The 20007-nt window shown below is 41.2% G+C and overlaps 1 protein-coding gene across 1 annotated transcript; it reads left to right on the plus strand.

Annotated features, from left to right (window-relative positions):
- Nucleotides 1–3406: 3406 nt before the first annotated feature.
- Nucleotides 3407–13230, plus strand: ATF3 (activating transcription factor 3). The gene is made up of 4 exons (XM_086878595.1): nucleotides 3407–3600; nucleotides 8110–8353; nucleotides 9248–9355; nucleotides 10295–13230. The coding sequence occupies exons 2-4, from the start codon at nucleotides 8114–8116 to the stop codon at nucleotides 10490–10492; spliced, it is 546 nt and encodes a 181-aa protein (XP_086734721.1). The 5' UTR covers nucleotides 3407–3600; nucleotides 8110–8113; the 3' UTR covers nucleotides 10493–13230.
- Nucleotides 13231–20007: the final 6777 nt, after the last annotated feature.

The following is a 20007-nucleotide window of genomic DNA, read 5'->3' on the forward strand; positions in this document are numbered from 1 at the left end:
TATATCTCATTTTATTTTATTTTCCTCAGACTGAACAGTCTGAGGAACTGTGTGACCAGAAACCAATGTAGGACCAGGATGGGACATGGAGATTTTAATTGTATTGCTCTGACTGATGTCCTGAGGTGGCATAAATGTTAGGACAGGAGAAAGCTTCTGCTGTGAGACTGGGAGTTCCTCTGTAGTTCTTTTTAGTTATGACACAGCCATATTTTAATTTTAATCAAATATCCACAGTGTATGAGGTAATGCCAAGGGATGTGCCAGGACTTGGTCAGAAAGAGGTAGAGAGGTAGAGAATTCTTTTCTCCACACTGGAGACTCCTGGAGGGCTGCAAGGACCTCAGTGTGGGTGATATTCAGCCTGATTTCTCTGCAGAGGGAAAAGAACCCAGTACACATCAATCTGAGTGATGAGCTGCTGTACCTGGCTTAAGGGAAACAGAAGTTAAGAACATGGATGTTACCTCTGTCAAAAAAATGCTCTTTCAGGGGAACTGTCCCCTGCAGTTTGTGACAAAAGAGAGAAATGGATTGGAAAAGGACCGATAAATGTTCAGGGGGAGGCAACTGAAATATATTTTATAAGATGGAAAATTAAACATCAGGGCATCTGGTGGCTGTATTGGGTGTTACTTTAACTTCCTGATAGTATTAATTTTTAATTTTTTTAAATTTTTTTTTAAACTGGGGTATGATTCAATGTCTTTACTGAGATTAACTTAGCTTTTGTTTCAAAAGGGTTCTGGATAAAACCTATATGACACAGTGGAGCTGTGTTTATTTTTCATTGTGGTTTCATTTTCTTTTTTCACTGAAGGGTTTCAAGCCAGGACATGTTTCAGTGGCCTAATCTCAAACATGCACAGGAACAGTTTCTCTGTTTGTTTTGCAGGGAGGAGCTGGCTCACTTCAGGACAAGTTCAAGAATGAGCACAACTGGTTTGCTGTCAGATTGTGGTGCTGGCTGCAGCTCGTGGGCAATAATGAGACCAGCATTGTGTAGCAAACAAGTAGATGTCAGTGACCATCCACAACTGGATAACAACACTTGGCTTTCCAAGGTACTTCTACCCACATGGAAGGAGAGAACTGCTTTTTTTTCCATTATTCTACAACACTGCTCTGCTTAGCTGGAAATACTCTAAATACATTCCCACTTCTGATACAGTTACCTAAATAAATAAGGACAGACAGTTGCTAAATTTCTGTCATAATTGCAGCAGGCACCTGTTCTTAGCCACTGAAACCAATGTTGCTAACACATTTCCACAGTGCTTAAAATTTTCCAACCAACTATCTTTTGGGAAGAAATTTTCCACATTTGGCTTCTGCTTGAGAGTATTTTTTTTTTTCTTCTACCCTTGAAAAAAACAGTGCCAGCTGTCCTTGAGCACAGCATGAATTATAAAATTGTGCCTCTGAAGTAAAAAGAACTTCTTGGGCTGCACCAAGGTGAAATAAAAAGCTTTGCTTCAGAAGAGCAAGGTTTTTGCCTGGCATTACACTTGACATTAATTTACCTAGATTAATAAAAATGCAGCAATAACTATGTTTTGATAGAGCTAAGAATGATCTATCTATCAAGGGGTGAAAAAGAAAAGCTTGCAGCTCACAGGAGCTGTAAATGGAGAGCTGCCAGGTAGGTCAGAGGAGTTCACTCCTGCCCTCACAAAGTGCACTTCTTTGTTTGCAGAGAACAGGGTGCGACTGCACCTTCCACAGGAGGGAAGCCAACGTCACTACTCTAGACTCCTTCCTTTCCCACCAGATCAGTATTTTTCTTTCAAGAGCAGGCAACTAAATGCAAAATAGGAGTGTTAATTTCAAAATTACAAGCAATTACTTGGACATTAAAAAAGCTAAAAGTTTATTACTCCTGTCTGTGTGGAAAATACTATCTATATCTATATCTTTATCTATATCTTTATCTATATCTTTATCTATATCTATATCTATATCTATATCTATATCTATATCTATATCTATATCTATATCTATATCTATATCTATATCTATATCTATATCTATATCTATATCTATATCTATATCTATATCTATATCTATACACACATATACATCCAGACAACCACATGCACACAGAAGGGAGATACAGAGGGTATCAGAGAGAGTAGTTTCAAACTGCTATTAGAAATCTGTATCCTTGACAAAATGCTCCAAGTAATTAAAGTATCCCAGAATATACACTTGAGACATACAACCTATTATCAAAACTGACATACTGGACATTATAAAATTAATCAACTATTTGGAGCACTTGATTAGGATATATATTCTATATATGAAGGCATACATATTATATTGGTTTAGTTACAATATTCTCAAGCATGAAATGTCCTGGTCTTTCCATGCCAAGTACAGAGACTTGAAGACTGGCTCAATAACATGTTTATGAGCCATAATAATAAGTATGTATTATATATGAAATATTATTGTACTGGATAATCCCACACATCTGTCTTTGTAAACTTTCTGTGCCTCCCCCAGGTAAACATTTTCTTGGTGTTTTGTTGGGGTTTTTTTTAACATCTTATCTTCTAACACTTTGAAAGCTGTTAGAAGGTAATTTCTGTCTGTTAACAAACCAGAGGGGGAAAAAAAAAAAGAACTAGACAAAAACCCCTTTACCACAGCCACAACCGTATTTCCCTCTCTCTTCTGTAGGAACTCCCTATTTTTTCATGAGATCATAAGGAAATAGCATGCTGCTGTGTTTTAAGAAATGTTTTAAAAAGTACCCTAACAAAAAAAAACCCAAAAATCCAAAACAAACAAAAAAACTCCAAAAGCCCCAAACAGTGTTATTTTTAGCTTTCTGTAATTTCATTAAACGGGTCTTTCCTCCTCAGAATAAAAAACGAAGCCTTCTCCTTTATGTGAAATGAACTTTTAGCTGTCATTGAAAGTAGTGGGGGGAGGAAGGGGGAGGATGGTAGGGCCGGGGTGGGGAGGGACGACGACATAAAGCATTTTTTTTTCCTCTAGAGAACGATCACACTTCTCAGTCCTTTCGAAAATATACACAATTGCCACTTTTATTTTTATTTTTTTTTCCCCCTTCGTGAGAGGCATTTTGATTTATTGTCAGAAGCAAAATGGCCCGGAGAAAGAAACTCTCGAAGTCTTCACATAAATAAATAAATAAACAGATGGATGAATATAAAGGAGAGTGGTGAAGCGGGAAGGAGAAGGGGTCTCTGGGGGGTGCGGAGGGATGCTGCTCGGCTCGGCGCGGCGGTGTCGCTCCGTGCCGTGCTCCGCCGAGCCGAGCCGAGCCGTGCCGTGCCGTGCCGGCGGGGAAGCCTTGCATCACCGCCACGGGCCCGCTTCCCTCCTCCCTCTCTTTCGGAGAGGCTATTAATAGCATGACATCAGCCAGGGACTCGCCGCCAGAGTAAATACCAGCGCTGCCCGCTCGGCTATAAAAGGGGGGTGATGCAACCCAGGCGAGCGGCAGAGGAGCGGGGAGCCGAGGGAGCTGCTCTCCCGCAGGAGGCGGCGGAGCAGCGCGGGCGGCAGCGCGGCGGGGCTGCGGAGCCCCTTCCCTCCTGCCCGGAGAGCGGCGGCGGCGGGAGGAAGGTAGGTGGGAGCGGGAGAGGAGCGGCCGGGACATGGGGCTGAGCTCCGGGGAAGCTGTCCCGCCGCGGAGGGATGGATGCCCGCCGGGGGACCCGCGGCACGCCGCCGGCAGAAGTTTCGCCGCCCCGAGCGAAGTCGGGAGCGGCGGTGCCGCCGCCGGCCGGGAGAGCCGGGAGAGCCGGGAGAGCCGGGAGAGCCGGGAGAGCCGGGAGAGCTGTGAGAGCCCCGAGCTCCGCCGGAGCCACTCGCCCGCCCGGCGGCGCCGGCTCCGTGCCGGAGCTCCCATCTGGGGGAACGCCGTGGCCGGGCTGCCGCCAGATGTGAGCGGCGGGGGGAGCCCGGGCAGCCCCGGCTGTCCCCGGGCCGGCAGCGCCGCGGAGGGCACGGCAGCGGCACCCGGGAGCCGCGGGATGCCCGAGCGGAGCGGCCGCGCCCGGCGCTGGGGACAGCCGGCGGCGGCACCCGGGGACAGGGACACGGCGGAGCTGTGGCGGGACAGCCCAGGCCGTGACAAACCCACACCGCTGCGAGTAGAGTTATCTCCGATATTGCCATAAAGCGAGGGGAAACTTCTCGTGACAGCCAGGGATATTCACTTTCCTTTCTCTCGCTGTCTCGATGCGAAGTAGATCGGTTGCTAAACTGTTGCCCAAGCAAATCAGGCGTGACACAACAGGCAACTTCTTTCAGAGAACGAGTTTCCTGTTGGAAATCGATTTTCCTCCTACTAACAGCGCTTGAGAAGCTGGAAGGCAGCAGAAAATGGTTCTAGAGCGATGTGGGATGTCAGAAAGCTTAAGGTCAACTAGCGTGCACAGAGGTTGTGAACTGTAATTGCTCTTAATGCTGTTAAGATTAACCTCAGCGGTTATCAGGGTTTATTGCATCAGCATCAGCATCAGAGGAAAAGGAATTCGTATGAAGAAATAAAACCAAGAAGCACAGTCAGCCGTCCGCTGTTAAGCAACAAAAAACTGAAAGTAGTCACTTCCAATACTCAAACTAAACGAGAATACCCTTAAATAATGGAAGTGCACAGCTAGGCAGCATGTTCCGATTTTAAAAACCTTGGCTGATGAGATGTGAAAGCTCATTGTGGATGAAAAGAATCATCTGCAAAACAACAAACAAAAAGCAGGGGGAGAAAGAAGGAGTTGTTTGAAGCCACCTGAATTGGGAGGGTACCATGAATAGTGAAACTGTTGAGAATTCCAAAAGTGAGGCTCAAGTAATGAAGCATTAACTCAGCCCGGAACAAGCTGTGCCAGTAACAGAGCAGGGCTGAGAAGCGTTCAGCACCTCCAGCGGCACTAACTCCAGAGCATGTGCGTGGTCTAGCAAAGTAAACAGAGATTGGATCAGAAGAGCCACGATGGAATCACGCTCTAAGGCTTGATACTCTTATTCCTACAGTTTCCCCAGCCTCTGCAAACCCAGAGGAAATGAGATAGTGCTCTGCATGGCTTATAGACAGAGGGGCAATTTGTACAAAAATCAGGACAAGGAAGGGCAACTTGTTGCATTTTTTTTTAAAGTGGTAAAACCTAATTTTCCTATTTGTAAAACATTTCTAAAAACAGACTTGTTCCTCAGAAACTGCAAAGCACGTACCTTGTTGCTGTGGAAAGGGAGCATATTGAGCTTACTGAGGAGCTCTGGCATAGGGGTGATTATTTCTGTCATTTGTATGGTGCTGGCTCCAAACAATCCCAGAGCAGACTGGAAGCTGCCCTACCAGGCAGTCTTCAGGAGCCCCAGGCAAGAGCTGCAGGAAAGCAAACCAGTGGCAAACAGCTCTGCAAAACAGGACTCAGCTCACAGCAGAAATTCTTACAGAAGCCTCAGCCCTCGGGTAGGCCTTCCCTCCCCAAAAGTGTTGGAGCAATTAGAGGTGCATTTCAGGATGACTGGGGGGGCAGTGAGCTGGTCAGGCAGGAGAGCAGCAAGTTCCTGTGGTCAAGGACACTTTCTCCTGCTCTGGACATCTGACCATTCCTCTTTTCCACACTTGTGACAGGTGGGTGAGAGGACATGAAGCCATTATAGTAGGGTTTTGTTGGTCTTTGTGGTACAAAACCACAAATAGCCAATTATAAATCCACAATTGACACAAATTCTCAGGCACATTCTTGTTTTCCTCGGGTGCTGCTGCTGACCTTAATTAAAAGTTTGCCTAAACTGAGAAATTATTCAGTAAACCAGCAGAGCTTGAAAATTATTAGCCCAACTAATTATTTTAGAGGCTGGAAAAACAGTTTTATTGTTACTTTAGGAATCCTGGTTGGATTGAGTTATACAGAATTAACTTTGTTGAATGAAGGCATCACCAGCATTCAAGGAGACTGAGTCAGTGAAAATAACTAAAATTTCTGCTGGCAGCGAGGGGTTCAGTGTCATCTGGAATTAGCCTGTTTAAATTAGTCAAATGGTTGAATGTTGGTAAATGGTAAATAATACTGGGAGGACTTCAGCTGGAAATTAATAGGGCCATTTCTGACTTGCTGGAAAAGAGTAACTGCTAGCTTTCTGAGATTATAGGATTAAACTGTATCAGTACTTTAAATGTGACTCATGAGCAGGGGCTTTCTGAAGAGAATTACATAAATTTCCCAAGGTCTTTCTGAATAACAAATTGTTCCAAATAATTTCCCCATCTTGAATAACTATGGGTGAAATCCTGGCCCCATTGAGGTCAACAGAAAAAGTCCTTTTGATTTCACTGGAGTCAGGATTTCACCCTGAGACTCTGGGAAATGTTCAGCTCTTCTGTGGTGACTGGGTGAGGAAGAGGTGAGGAAGACTGCAGTCGGACCTAATATTTTGCAGCAGCAATTCACCCTCTGATTTTTCTGTTCACCTCACTAAGCAGTGAACCAGGTTCTATTCTCATTTGTACCAGTGTGGATTTACAGTGTATTTTTAGATATCTGTGAGCAAATTCTGTCTTCTTGTCCAGGCACATGACCCCAAACATTTCTTGCTGGGTTCCAGAAGTAACGTACAGGGAGCAGTGCAGTTCTGGGTTGACCACATGGAAATTTAGCTTACCCATGCTGCTACCCCGAGGCAACTGTTTGCTTACCTGCACTAAAATAATTACAACTGACTTTTCTGTAATTATTGTGGGTCTAATCCAGAGCAGATAACACATACTGCAATTATCCATACAGTTATTAAAAAGAAACCCGAAACAACAACAACAAAAATCTACACACCAAAGATAGCTGGAAAACCAACATAGTAAAATCCAATTTAACACGAGTCACTTTATGAACAAGGGAAGTATTGCAATCTGTTTTCCTGTGGATTTGCGCCTTTTGTCCCTTGGATCACACACAAAAGGTGCTCAGTTTTCTTCCAGACCTCTTATCTCACCTCTGCTGGGTGAGAGATGGGCTGTGACTTGCAGGGATGTGTGCATCACCTAGTCCACTGTGTTTGGATGACTGACTGCTGAGTTTTGCCCCTTTCTCTCTCAGTGGGGCCACCAGTTTTCACAAAGCACATAGGGCCTCTCTCCCTCCAAAACTGGATTAAAAAAAAGATAAGAAGAATGACTAAAAAGAGAAAACTAGAGAACACTGTTGGATAGGTTTGTTTTCTTCAGAAATCTATTAGAAATCAGGTTTCTCCATGGGTTTAGATTTGCATAATTCCCCTAAAGACTCTTCAATCGCACTGTTTTATGTCAGCAGAAGATCCAGCCATAAATATTTAAGAATTTCAAACCTCTCGTGGAGGGCACATAAGGACAGTTTCAAATTTTACAAGAGCAAAGGAATGAAACAAACGGCTTCACATTTTTCAAGAGTCAATCCCTCCAACTCAGCCTGTGCTGTGGAGACACAGTGCATGTAAAGACTTTTGCCTTTGTGCCAGCTCTTGCCATTAACTATTTTTTAGGAGTTTATAGCCAAACCTACAACTGTGTGTAAAACTGAGTGTGATAATTTTGTGACATCCTGTTGTGGTTAGCAAGTTTCAGCTTCTAGTAGAACTCATTGTAGAAGTGTAGCTGAGATCAAGGTCTGCTCTGTCCATTTGAAGCTGGAATTTGTGGTGATATAGCTCTGAAGATGAAGATACTCTTACTCTCCTTCTATGCTTTAAATAATTTGCTTTCTGATTTTTGTTCTTATTTTCTTTCTCTTCCTATTCACTTGATTCTCATTTGCCACACACTACCAGTTTAAAATTTAGCAGTATACATACTTGCACACAATTTTTTAAATATTATGTTTCAGAAAGACCTAGAAATTGTGTCATGTGTCAATACTATTCTTACTTTTAAATACTAACTTAGACTTAACATAAAGTTGAAGGTTTTTTGAGTGTCCGAATTCTTAACTGCTTGTCTCTGTTGAGAGATTGGGGTAGACTAGGAATGGGGACTGAAGCAGTGTGAGAACTACAGTATTATTCACAGTATGAAATATACCTCAAAGAGGTATTATTTCCCTTTCTAAAGTTGTTGAAACACTATCAATATTATCTCTTTTTATCTTTCAGCAAAATGATGGTCCAACACTCAGGCCAGGTATCTGCATTAGAAGTCAGCGCCTCCGCAATTGTTCCCACTTTGTCCCCTGCAGGGTCACTGGGGTTTGATGATTTCACAAATTTAACCCCCCTGGTGAAGGAGGAACTGAGATTTGCCATTCAGAACAAGCGTCAGTTCCACAGGATGTCTTCCACTTTGGACACAGTGACTGTCTCTGAAAGGCCAGTTGAAACATCAATGCTAAAAACAGAGGTAGGGCTCTTTAAACAGAATTTTCGTGTGAAGGATTAACTCTCTAACAAAGTTGTGCCACAAGACCAGTAATTGTATTAACTATAGGTAACCCTCTGTACCATACTTGTTTCCTTTTAAGCCAGCTGCTTGCCTGTCTGTTGAGTGCTTCATGCAAACCCTCTAGTATTTCTCATAGTTGGATATTTTACTTTCAGTTATGGACTACAGACAATGTTTTACATGTTCTAATAACAAAGTGATTAGAACAAGTGCTGGTTACCCTGTTCAGTGGTGGCTGAATCTGGAAAAAGTCACTGCTGAAGTTCTGTTTCCCTGAGGACAGTCCAGCAGAACCTGTGGGGGTTAAGACATGGACCTGCTATGTCCACACTATATTTTCACTTAAAGATGATACTGTCCGTGAAAAGCATTACTCTTTGAAAGTGGAGAAATAGCTTTTCTTAAGGAAAGAGCTACACCTTGGTCTGAACCTCCACAGGAAACAGAAGGAAGTGTTTTAATATGACCTTTTTGGTGCTGCCTTTAATTCACTCACTTCTCACTGCCTCACTCATGACACATCCTCCACTCTGTTCCCTGTGCCCCTTCTCCTTTTTCTCCCTGGGAAATGGAGGAGAGATGGAGGTGGGGGAGCCTGGGGACACATTCCATAAGTTTTTTGAGTACCACTGATTTTAAATGTGCCAGTCAGGTTTTTATTGACAATTCTAATGAAGTTCCTACCCTTCTACTGTGTGGCAAACAAGGTCAGAATCGTATTTTTATATAACTCATGATGTGAGACACTGTCAGCCCTCTCCACATTGATTTTAAAAATCGAGAAGTTATCAAAATACAGGTCTCCTGTTTACAACATCTTACAGATTGTATGTATCTGTTTTTGTGGGACAGTTTTCTCCTGAAGAGGATGAAAGAAAAAAGAGAAGAAGGGAAAGGAATAAAATTGCTGCAGCAAAGTGCCGAAACAAAAAGAAGGAAAAAACCGAATGTTTGCAAAAAGTAAGTGACTGCCTAGAATTGTTCTTAATCTGTCATCCTGCCAGGATCCAAACAGATAGCACAGGGTATTGTTATGTAGGAAATCGGAAAGATGTCACCCAAAACTCTGTAAAATCTTAAAAACATTAGTTATGAAAAATAAACCTGCCATATATTAAAACTAAACCTGGTTGAAACTGGCATAAAGTGAAAGCATGGTAGGAGTGAAAAGAGATTACTGTTTCAGTGACCAATCTCTTCTATGGGGGTAATGTTAATTTGAATGTGTACAGTGAACACAAAAAGAAGTAAAATCATGTTTCATATTATTTCCTACTGTGGAGAGCCTGCAAGCATCTACAAGTAATTTCTGACTTCTTTATGAACAGAATGGTGTGGAAGGTGGAATGTCCCAGAAACCCAGTCACATCTTCACCTCCAGTTCTGTGATACAAAACTCTATTTCAGTAGCAGCAGGCCTGTATCAGGTATACAGACCTGTATATTCCTCTCTCTAGGGGCAGGGAAAAAAGGCTATGTGTGTACTTTGCTAGCTTAACATGGGTTTATAGATATGTGACCTGATGCTCCAGGGAGTTAAGAAGCAGTGTCAATAATTTTGGGTCAATTTTTGACCCAAAAAGCTCAGAATAATTTTGCAGAAGATAGCAATAATGCTTTGGGTATCTGTCACCATAACTGAATACAAGTTTGAATTTCACTTTTCAACTTCCATTACATTCTCTAGAGGCCAAAGGAGGTAACCCTCAGTCTGGTTCTCAGGCCATTACTGACTGGGGGATGTACAGTTCCATCACTACAGCACACTAGGTACATGTGATTCCTTTCCCTGCCAGCCATGCTCTTTCCCACCAATAAAAGACCACAACTATAGGAAAAAAGCAGTGACTTCCTACTTGAAGTTCTCAGTGTAAAACTTGTGTCTGTGCTTTGTGCTAGGAATCAGAGAAGCTGGAAACGATCAATGCGGAATTGAAAGCCCAGATCGAGGAGCTGAAGAACGAGAAGCAGCATTTGATATACATGCTAAATCTGCACAGGCCCACGTGTATAGTGCGTGCACAGAACGGAAGGACACCTGAAGACGAAAGAAATCTTTTTATTCAACAGATCAAAGAAGGCACGTTACAAGGTTAAGTGATATGGCAAACATGGAAATATTTATAATGTTTTTAACAGCTACCAGAATCCATGGGTGAGTCTGGCATAATGTGTAGGATTCTATTAGTCAAGAGCCTTTAGGAAGGGCAGATTGCTTTCACAAGTGGAAAGAATCATTTTGGCTTGACAGCGATTCTTGCCCTTGGAAGATCTGGTCTCAATCAAATCGAAGAGCCTTCTGCCTCAAATGTAGGGTTTGCACCTGTCATACTTGCTGTTCCTAGGAGCTACAGACAACAGCTTCCGAAGTTTTAGCTCTCTGCTAGTATACAGTATCTGCACTCACGAGGTTTGTGCTAGAACACTATGACTTCCAGCGATGCACATGGTACAGACAGCTGTGCTGGATGGACACTACTCTTCCTTGTTGCTGGTAGGGAAAGAAGACTGAGTATTTTTGAATTTCCAGGAGGATGGTTTCTGGCAGAATGTACTGATGTGTAATGTTGCATTCTAACCTAACACACACACACACAAAAAAACCCCCCTGTCGTTCCAACTGAGCTTTGTCGTTTTTTTCCAGAATGCTCATGTGGGGTTTTTCTGTGACTCATCTCAGTGACTGAATTTGAAGGGTCTAGTAAGTGTGACAAAGAAATGTTTCTTGCAAAACATCTATGTAGCCTAGCTTGTATTTTATGAGCTATCACCCCAGATACTACCCCTTGGGGACTACAGTTTTTCCTTGAATTGCTGAAGAGCAGCTTGTACCGTCACTTATTGACTTGATGAATTGAGCCCACTGAATTGGAAAGAGGAAACTAACTGTACTGGGGTATTGATAGAGGTTTTGCTCAAGTAAGGAACTGCAGGAGTGAATCCCAGACTCCTTGAAAAAAATAAATGTTTTTAAAATTCATCCAGGATCTAATCCTACAAGCCTAAATTTGTGCTATAACCCCTCAGTCACAGAAGATGTTCCATGGATTTCAGTGGGTCTGCTCATGCAGATAGCTCCTACAGGCATAAGAGTTTGACAAAGCTTTTTCCATCCTGGTCAGGATTACTTCCTTTTGCCAGGTGGCTCAGAGGGAAAAACTATGATTGTAGCTACTTTTGTTTTATATTTGACTGGCAACCACAGCCGATCAAAAGTGTTACTTAGAATCTAAAGGAGGCAAGAGTTTTGATGTAGTGAATAATTGTTTAATTTTTTATTAAATACTAACCTTGGATGTTTTTGAACTGGTAGAAGAGCTGCTGGACAAAACAGTTGGAGCTATGAGTGTTGAAATTCTAATGTTTCTGTGAAATTCTCAGATTGTTTATTTCTATAAAATATACCCTTACAATTTTTTTGTAAAAGAAAATATTATCCTTATTTATCACTAATATCATAATGAGTAGAGCTAATAAATACTGCGAGCAAGATAAAACTGAAAACACAAGTGTTGCGCTGTCTTTTTACTTTTATCTCTTGGTGTTTAATATTATATATTCCTAAACTTCACCAGTTGTATTTGAGACACCACTATTATAATTACTTATCCTTCATCTTTTTTGAAGATGAGGCACTGAGTGTCTTGAATGATTGGGTGCAGATATTGTACCTTCCAAAATTCTGTATCTCCATCAGTGGTGTCTGACTGTTCAATGTCACAATTTAAACAAAGCAGAATACAAGTGGAGCTTACAGTGCATAATATTTTACACCAGTCCGCAGTGTTGAAGTTATGTGTTTGTTCTAAAGGCTAAACTTGAAGATACCTCAGCCATGAGCTTCTTACCCTGCAAGTCTTGCATGAGTCCATCACATATTGTACCTGATCCCCATATGATTGTTATATTCTGCAACAGAACTACTTAGTACCATTTCCTGAGATCTGGATATATTGTAATGTCCTATATCACATGTTAAAGATATGTACTTCATGTATCTGAAAAGTAAATGTAGCACAGAGATGACATTCTAGGTCCAATTCTGTCTTAAGAATCCATGATCTTTCTGTATACTGGAAGGAGGTTCCATTGACTTCAGTGAGAATTTTTTTCCTGCCTTGTAAGCAGAGTTTGGAGCCTCTGTGGCAACTTCTCTGGCTTAAAGGGCAAGTTCTATGTGTAATTGGGCCAGCTGTTTACCAGACAATAGATATACATGGAGTGTGTACAGTAAACTTGTCAAACAATGTTCATTATTTGACCCCTGTAATGTGGAAATACAAAACCAAGGCATCACCCCGGTATCGTACACCTTGGCTTTGCTTTTTGCCTCTCCAATACCAGCAGACAAGGCTGTTTGTCTCATAATTGGTTATAAAGTGTTACCACAGAGACTGTAATGACAGAATTCATGTGTCTCCCTTAGGGGATTTGTATGGTTGCTTTTAACCATATCACCGGTGACGCAGGCGTCATGCTTTTGTTGCTTGATCTTATTTACTCGGCATGCCAAATGTTAATATGGTACCACTACTATTGTCAGAAGATAATCTATTTTTATTTCTTTACATGTGCAGTCATAGCTGCTCTGTATTGCTTTTGTATATGTGTGTGTGTGTATGTGTGTGTGTGCGTGCTGCTCTGGAAATGATGGTACTCAGGGTCACTTGACTGTGCCCAGGAAAAGAGTGTTTAAACAGCTACACAGAAATGGTATGTTACATGAGTTTTCTCAAAGTATACTTTATTCAGGAGAACCTAAAAATGCATTAAAAAGCAGTTTATTTTCTATTCTCAAGTTTGTTTTGATACTTTAATAAAAAAGAATTAATATATATTTATTTACGTGTCATTTAATTCATTCTACATATCAAAGTCCAAGAGCAACTTCATTCTCTTAAAACAACACTGAGCTATTAAAAAGCAAAGACTCTTTACTGGTTAGCAACAATAAGCACCTTATAAAGTGAAACTGGTACTGTTCACTGCTTCTCAAGGTATAAACAAAATTTTGTTATTGCAAGGTTGATTGTGAATTCCAGGCTAACTTCTTATTTGTGGTCTAGAGCTTAGATTAAATGACTGGAAAATAGAACTCCTAAACCTTTCCTAACCTTGCAACCAGCCAGCTGATAGTTATTTCAACTTTCTGATTCTCTAATGAGTTTAATGCTTTTGCTACTGTGAAGCCTTAATATTTCTAGATTGCTTTCTGTAATTACATGGAAGATACTAAAGAAGTATGGCACGATTACAGCTTTGGTTTTTTTTCTCTGTGTCTGTGTATTGGTGTGTCTGGGGAGAAACATGAGGAAAGATGAACAAAATGTTCCTTCCTGCTTTTCCAAAACTGAGTATCTACACACCCAGACAGAAGTCGCTGTGTTTTGACAGCCGGTGATGTGGACAGAAACTTTTGGCTTCAATCCATTTCAAGCAGTCATAACTTGTAATACAGAGGCCAGATAGAAGGCCAGGAGCTCCAGGGATCAGGAAACCCATTGCTCTGTTGCAAAATCCAGTTAAAAATATCATCTGAAGGAAGATCTAGGCTACTCTGAGCTTGGCAGTGTTGAATGCTTAATTTCCTCGTTGGTCCACCCATTTACAGTTGTGCAGTCCCCATAAGTATATTCACCCTTTCATGCATTCTCCTATAGCTGCTGTCAAACTTTGCTTTTGAATACCCATTTCAACACTAAATTGGCAAACTTAAAAACCATCTGCCTGGCCTGGTTTAGAAAACCTTATCAACAAAACTGGGGTTTCCCGCACTGGTATTTTATAATTTTTTAAATTTTTTTTTTTTTTTTTTTCCAATGGTATGAGTTGAAACCACGAAACCAGCATTGGTCTCTGACATATTCCTAATAGATTAGATGGTATTCCTTGAGCAGTACATGCCATACCTTCTCCTCAGTTCTTGTTCTAGATGCTAAATCTCTGTTTCCAGGCCCATGTAGACCTCACAGCATGCTGGGCTTTACACTGTACTTTGACAAGGAGCATCTTCTATTTCTTTTCTAGCTCTTTCCCTGACATAAATGAAAAAATAGCAATATTGAAGGTAGGTAGAGACAATGATTTATACAAGGCTGGAAATGTTGAATGAAACTGAATGGCAATGAATTTAAATTTGCAATAACTTTTCTACCTGAGCTCATTAGCCTTTGAAATTATTGACTTAAGGGATGGTTTTGCTAAAGAAACTGGATGATTTATGAGTAATGAAAATAAAAGCATACGATTGTTTGTCACTAGCAAAAGAGTTTTGAAAATAAAATCTGCTTTGTCTTAGGAGACTCTCAAATCCAGGATGATGACTGTATCTCACATCCATTTTCCTTGGTGGTTTTGGTTTCCCTGCCTCTTCCCCTGCAGCACAGTTGTGGTCTAGGTGCAAGTCTCATTCACGCTGGCCATCTCCAGGTTTCCATGTTTGCCCAGTGCCCCCAGCTGGAGACACTGAGAATCATCCCGGGATTAATCTGCAATAATATTAATTAACATAATTACTTTCTAACAGTCTCCATTAGTTTGTAATTACACCAATAGAATATTTTCATTTCTATAACATATGTCATTCCTTTTTAAGTGTAGCTAAGATAATGAGTGACAATATTTTTAAAGAATCCTATTGTTTAAAGTTCATTTCCTTAATGGACACTCTGAGTCAGAATGGTTGACTCTAGGGATAAAAATAGTTATTTGTTAATTTTCTGTGCTATTAGATCTTCAAAGCCATCACAGTTAAAAAGAGAATTCACTGGAATCTATTCTTAATACAGCATCAGTTCTGGCTGCAAATATTTACTATTGTTGACAGTGATCCATTAACCAAAAAAACCCCCAGCCTAATGATTTTCAGACTCCAATGTAAGTGTACTAGAGCTGACACTCAGAAAAAATTATTAGATCTATGAAACAGATAAGTAAAAAATGGGAACAAACTGAGAGAGTTAAAGCTGAAGTACTTTTCCTCCTTTGAGAATTTAGAATCTTTTTATTTGTAGACTCCACCGAAATAAGTGGTGCACGACCGTGCCCACTCAGTGGGAATGCCCACGCAGCAAATAGCAGTGTGGAATAGCAATATTTTATATGCTAGCTCAGTGCTGGGAACATCCCAGTGATGACAGCAAGAATCTGAGCACAGGCTGATTGGTGCCAGCCGGAGGATGAGCTCTCCGTGCAGCCGGAGCTGGGGCTGCTGCCGGCATCTGAGGTGGCTCATCCAGAGCCAGCTCGGGTCTCGTTCTGTGCCCCAGGTTAGCACGGCACGTAGCTGCCTGCATTCCAGCTAAGCAGCTCCACCAGCTCACTCCAAGGGCCCACCCAGCCCACTTCTCTTCCTGCAGCTCTGATCAAAAGCAGCTGTCCAAGGAAGAATAAGAACAGGGCGAGTATGCCTCCCCTGGGTGCTTTCCCACACCAGCTATTTTCAGCTGGTGAGTCACACAGGCTTTCCATGAATTCTTTAGGTAGCACCCTTCCACAAATCTTTCTGTCAAATGTTTTGACCAGGTTCTCATTCACAGTACCAGCATCTGCAGTAACTTCTGGCAGCAAGGTCCATAGAGCTATCACCACTTAGAAGAAGAAAACAGTTCCTTTTTTGTTTGACCCTGTTCCCAGTGACTCTACTTGTCCTAGCCTAAGCAGCCTTTTCTTTTTTTTCTTTAATTTTATTTTGGCAGCCATTTTACATCTTTGATTATTCCTCTTACCCAGTTTTTCCCGGGAAAAGTGTGACTTTTTGTAAGATAAGAGAAACCCGTTCTCTAGCCATTTCCTCACCCTTTAACACGAAAGAACTGTAACTTCATGCAGCATTCAAGTTGTGGTCAAGCCATGGATTGATTCAGAAGGATCTTGATGTTCACTGTCTCTTTCCTAAGAACTCCAGAAATTAGGTTTGCAGTTTTGATGAATGCCCAGCATTAAGTCTCACACAATTCAACAATCTACCATAATCCCGAGATCTCCTTCCTGAGTAACAATGATGAACTCAAGCTCAACTCTTCATATAGGATGCTCTTCATATATGATGCTAGGGCTGACTTTTCCTAAATTACCTCATGTTTAATTACACTGAATTTTATCTGCCATTTTAATTCCCAAAATGTAAATATAAAGTCTTCCTTCCAGTCTTCTGAAACTGCCTTTCTCCTGTCTGTCCTGAGTAAAGTTGTACCATTATCAACCTTCCTGCTACATTATTCACACTCTTACCAGACCATTTATGAAAGTGTTGAGCTGTGCAGGTCCCAGTATATTTTCCTGTGGAACATCACTGGATGACCTGCCTCTCATGGGAGAGTTCATAGCTTAGTTTTTACTCTTGTTTCTACCTTTTAATCACACATATGCATTTTGTCTAGTCATAACTATTCCATTTCTTGAAATAATTATTTGTTGAGTGAGTTTACTGAAGCCTCTTTAGAGGTGTCATAAAATGCACCTACTGAATCTCCCTGATCCACATATCTGCTGCCAACCCTTTCCAAGGACCCCAGATGTGCCTGTAAGCCTGAATTAAATTTTATAAAATCCATTCTGACTCTCTTCAAGCATTTATCTAGGTACCTACTAATTGATAGTTCCTTTATCTTAATGCCTGTTCAGATTACAGGCATTACTGTTCCTTGGATTCTGCTGGAACCTTTCATAAAGTTTGGTGGCATACTTGCCACACACAGTCCTTGGATATCGATAAAGATTAAGCCAGAGTGACAGTGAGAGTGTTGTGCATTTTTATATTTTTAGTATTTCAGCAATTTTTTTTTTCCATTTTGTTTGAGCCTTTTACTGAAATCCCGCTCAGTTAGTGCTGGTTCTTCTCAAAAAGTCAACCTATAGTGACTTCAGTTTCAGACAGATCCTCTGCTTGTTTTCTTCCCTTTGCCCTGTCCTGGAGAGGGTTCTGGCGGGGAAATGCTCTCTATTTCTTCAACTTCTCAGCCCTCTGAATGTTCCCTTTGTACCCTGATCATCAGCTCTCACTAGACTTTCTAGCAGGTTAATTATTACTAATGTATCTGAACGGTGATTTAGTGTTCTTTTCAGTTCCTTTAGCTGCTCTGCTCCCCCAGCATCCCTCTGACAGGCTTCTGCCCTAAGTGCCATGTCCTGAATGTCCCTGCAGTGGGGTATTCATCACCCTCAATCTCATTTGTAGCTTTCAGAGTCTGTCAGCTACTCCAAGATTTTCTGTGACATTAGAGTCATTACACATCTAATTATCAGATTTTAATTCCTGCCGTGCTGTGTGACCCAAACATACAAACTACCCAATCCCTCTATTCTCCCATCTGAAAGACAGGGATAATAACCAACACCATTCTTTCTACCCTTTCTTCATCCCAAGGAAAATAAAATCCTTTACTTTTGAAGGCTGGGTCTTTTGAATAAACCTTATGAAGATTCACAAATTGTGTTAAGTCACTAGAAAGCTCCTGAACAGAAGAGTAAATTTTATAGTCATGTGATTACTTACAGTCAAGTGACACCACCCAAAACACCAGTAGTTAATGGCTCTCTACCCAACCCCAGGAAAACTTAGTGTTTTGGGGTCTTTTGGTTAGTGGGGAGCGGGGAGGATGTTTTTTTTCTATTATTCTTTTTTGTTCATTTGTTTGTTTGAGTTTGGGAATTTGGGTGGATTTGGTTTTTTTTGTTATTGTGTTTTACATTTTCTATCTTTAACAGTAGCATCAACAAGTGTACAGTTACAAGTTACATTTAGAAGTGTAAAGAATCTATTAATCAAATATGCATTAAAAGATAAAAGAATCTTCTGTATAAAGCAAATAGGACATCAGTTACCCAGGTTACAGTACAGTTACAGGCTATTTTGTAACTTAAGTGGAAAATGTACATTTGGCCAATTTTCCTGCCTCCAAAGGATTTCTTTTACAGGCAGAATTGCCCACGTACAGAACTAAAAGAGTTCAGTCAGAGTTCTCCTGGACACCCAGAAGACACTTTTCTGTGAGGGAAGAGTCCGTGTGCCTCAGGTGCTGTTATCCAAACCAGTACCACAGTCCAGACTCTCAATCCATTGGCAATTGCTTGGTTGAGAGGTGAGATGAGAACAGGAATTAGCTGGGAACAAGTAAATGTACAATAATCCCTTGGTTTAATGAAGTGCAGCTACCTTTTGTTGGCCAAAACCAGGGATCCTTTCTCAACTGGCTTGGAGAAAGACAGTCCTCTGGTGCTGGCATGGTGAGAACTTCTTATTTTATTCTACTACAACCATTGAAACTGGATCACACAGGGCCTGTAACTCCCACATTTGTAGCTAACCCCCATGGGTTTATCACACATTCTCCAAGCCCCACACAGGATGGTGTGAGATTCTCATTCCTCACAACTGTAGAAAAAGACTTAGAAAAATTACTTGTGCACACTAATTTCAGAAGCCAACAGAAAATAAAATAAATTTAGTGTATTGGACTGTTCACATTTCATGTTTAGAATCAAATGTTCTGCTTTGTCTGTTTGTGCATGGGTGTTTGTTGGTGTCTTTGTTTGAACGTCTGAGCTTGGTCACACCGCATTTCCCTGTTAGCAAGTAAAACTTATCTATGGGCAGAGGAAAGGGTGGTTAGAGAAGCCAGGTATCTGTGCTAATTCTGAAGGGTTTACCAATATTGGGTATTGGTTCAAAGAAAGAAATCCTTAAAATTAGTAACAAAAGGAAGGAGAGATTAATTAAAAAAAAAAATGTAACCACCTTTCAAGTAACACCATGCTTCTCTGCATCTAGCAGAAAGCACCAAGGAGCGCTCTGTTTTTCTGTTGTTACTTTTCTCTGAGTTTCTTCAAAGCATTTTTTCCCCTCTTGCCCTCTGTGCACTGACACTTCCCGTCTTTCTAGGAGTCGATACTTAAATGAACAGAATGTTACAAAACTGGTTTATAGCACACAGCAAAACAGTTCCCTTAAAGAGAACGGAAACTATTCTACAGGAAGCTAAAGCAAGTATTAAATTGCACAAACACTTATTCTGAAGGAGGAAATGCAACCAAAACCTGGCCACACAAACCTAGTTTAATGTCCATGGACAGCAATAAGTGCATCAGAGAAGAAGGACACAGAGCATAGGCAGAGGACTATTTTCTATCTATTCCCAAAAAATATTGTGCCATCATTTAAAGTCATTTAGAGGTCGGTGTATTTTTTCCAGGTATTTTAAGATGCATTTCAAATTGCCTGCATAGTCCCCCACCAGCATTCAGAATTGTTGTTTAACAATTTCCTAAAGCACAAGAAAAATCACTCTGGACACCACTTGCTCAGAAGCAGCAATGCAAATATGGGAAATGGATTCCCTCTGAAAGCCAACCTGTCACAAGCAAAAGCAGAAAAAATCAAAGAAATTAAATTCTTTCACAACTGAGCCCTTCACTCTAAATATTCAGACACTGAACACACTGTAGGATACAATTCTCTTTGCAAAGCCTCTAGTTCTGCTGCTCACAGACATTTAATCAGTGCTGTAGCTGCTGAGAGCCTATCCAGTTATGTCTGGCATTCCAGACTGCTCCTTAAGTAGTAAAGCATTAATCTACTACTCCTGTGCACGCACATGGATGAAGGATATGAA

Source organism: Cyanistes caeruleus, chromosome 2 (assembly GCF_971803275.1).
Source record: "Cyanistes caeruleus chromosome 2, bCyaCae1.hap1.1, whole genome shotgun sequence".
Classification (NCBI taxonomy): Eukaryota; Metazoa; Chordata; class Aves; order Passeriformes; family Paridae; genus Cyanistes; species Cyanistes caeruleus.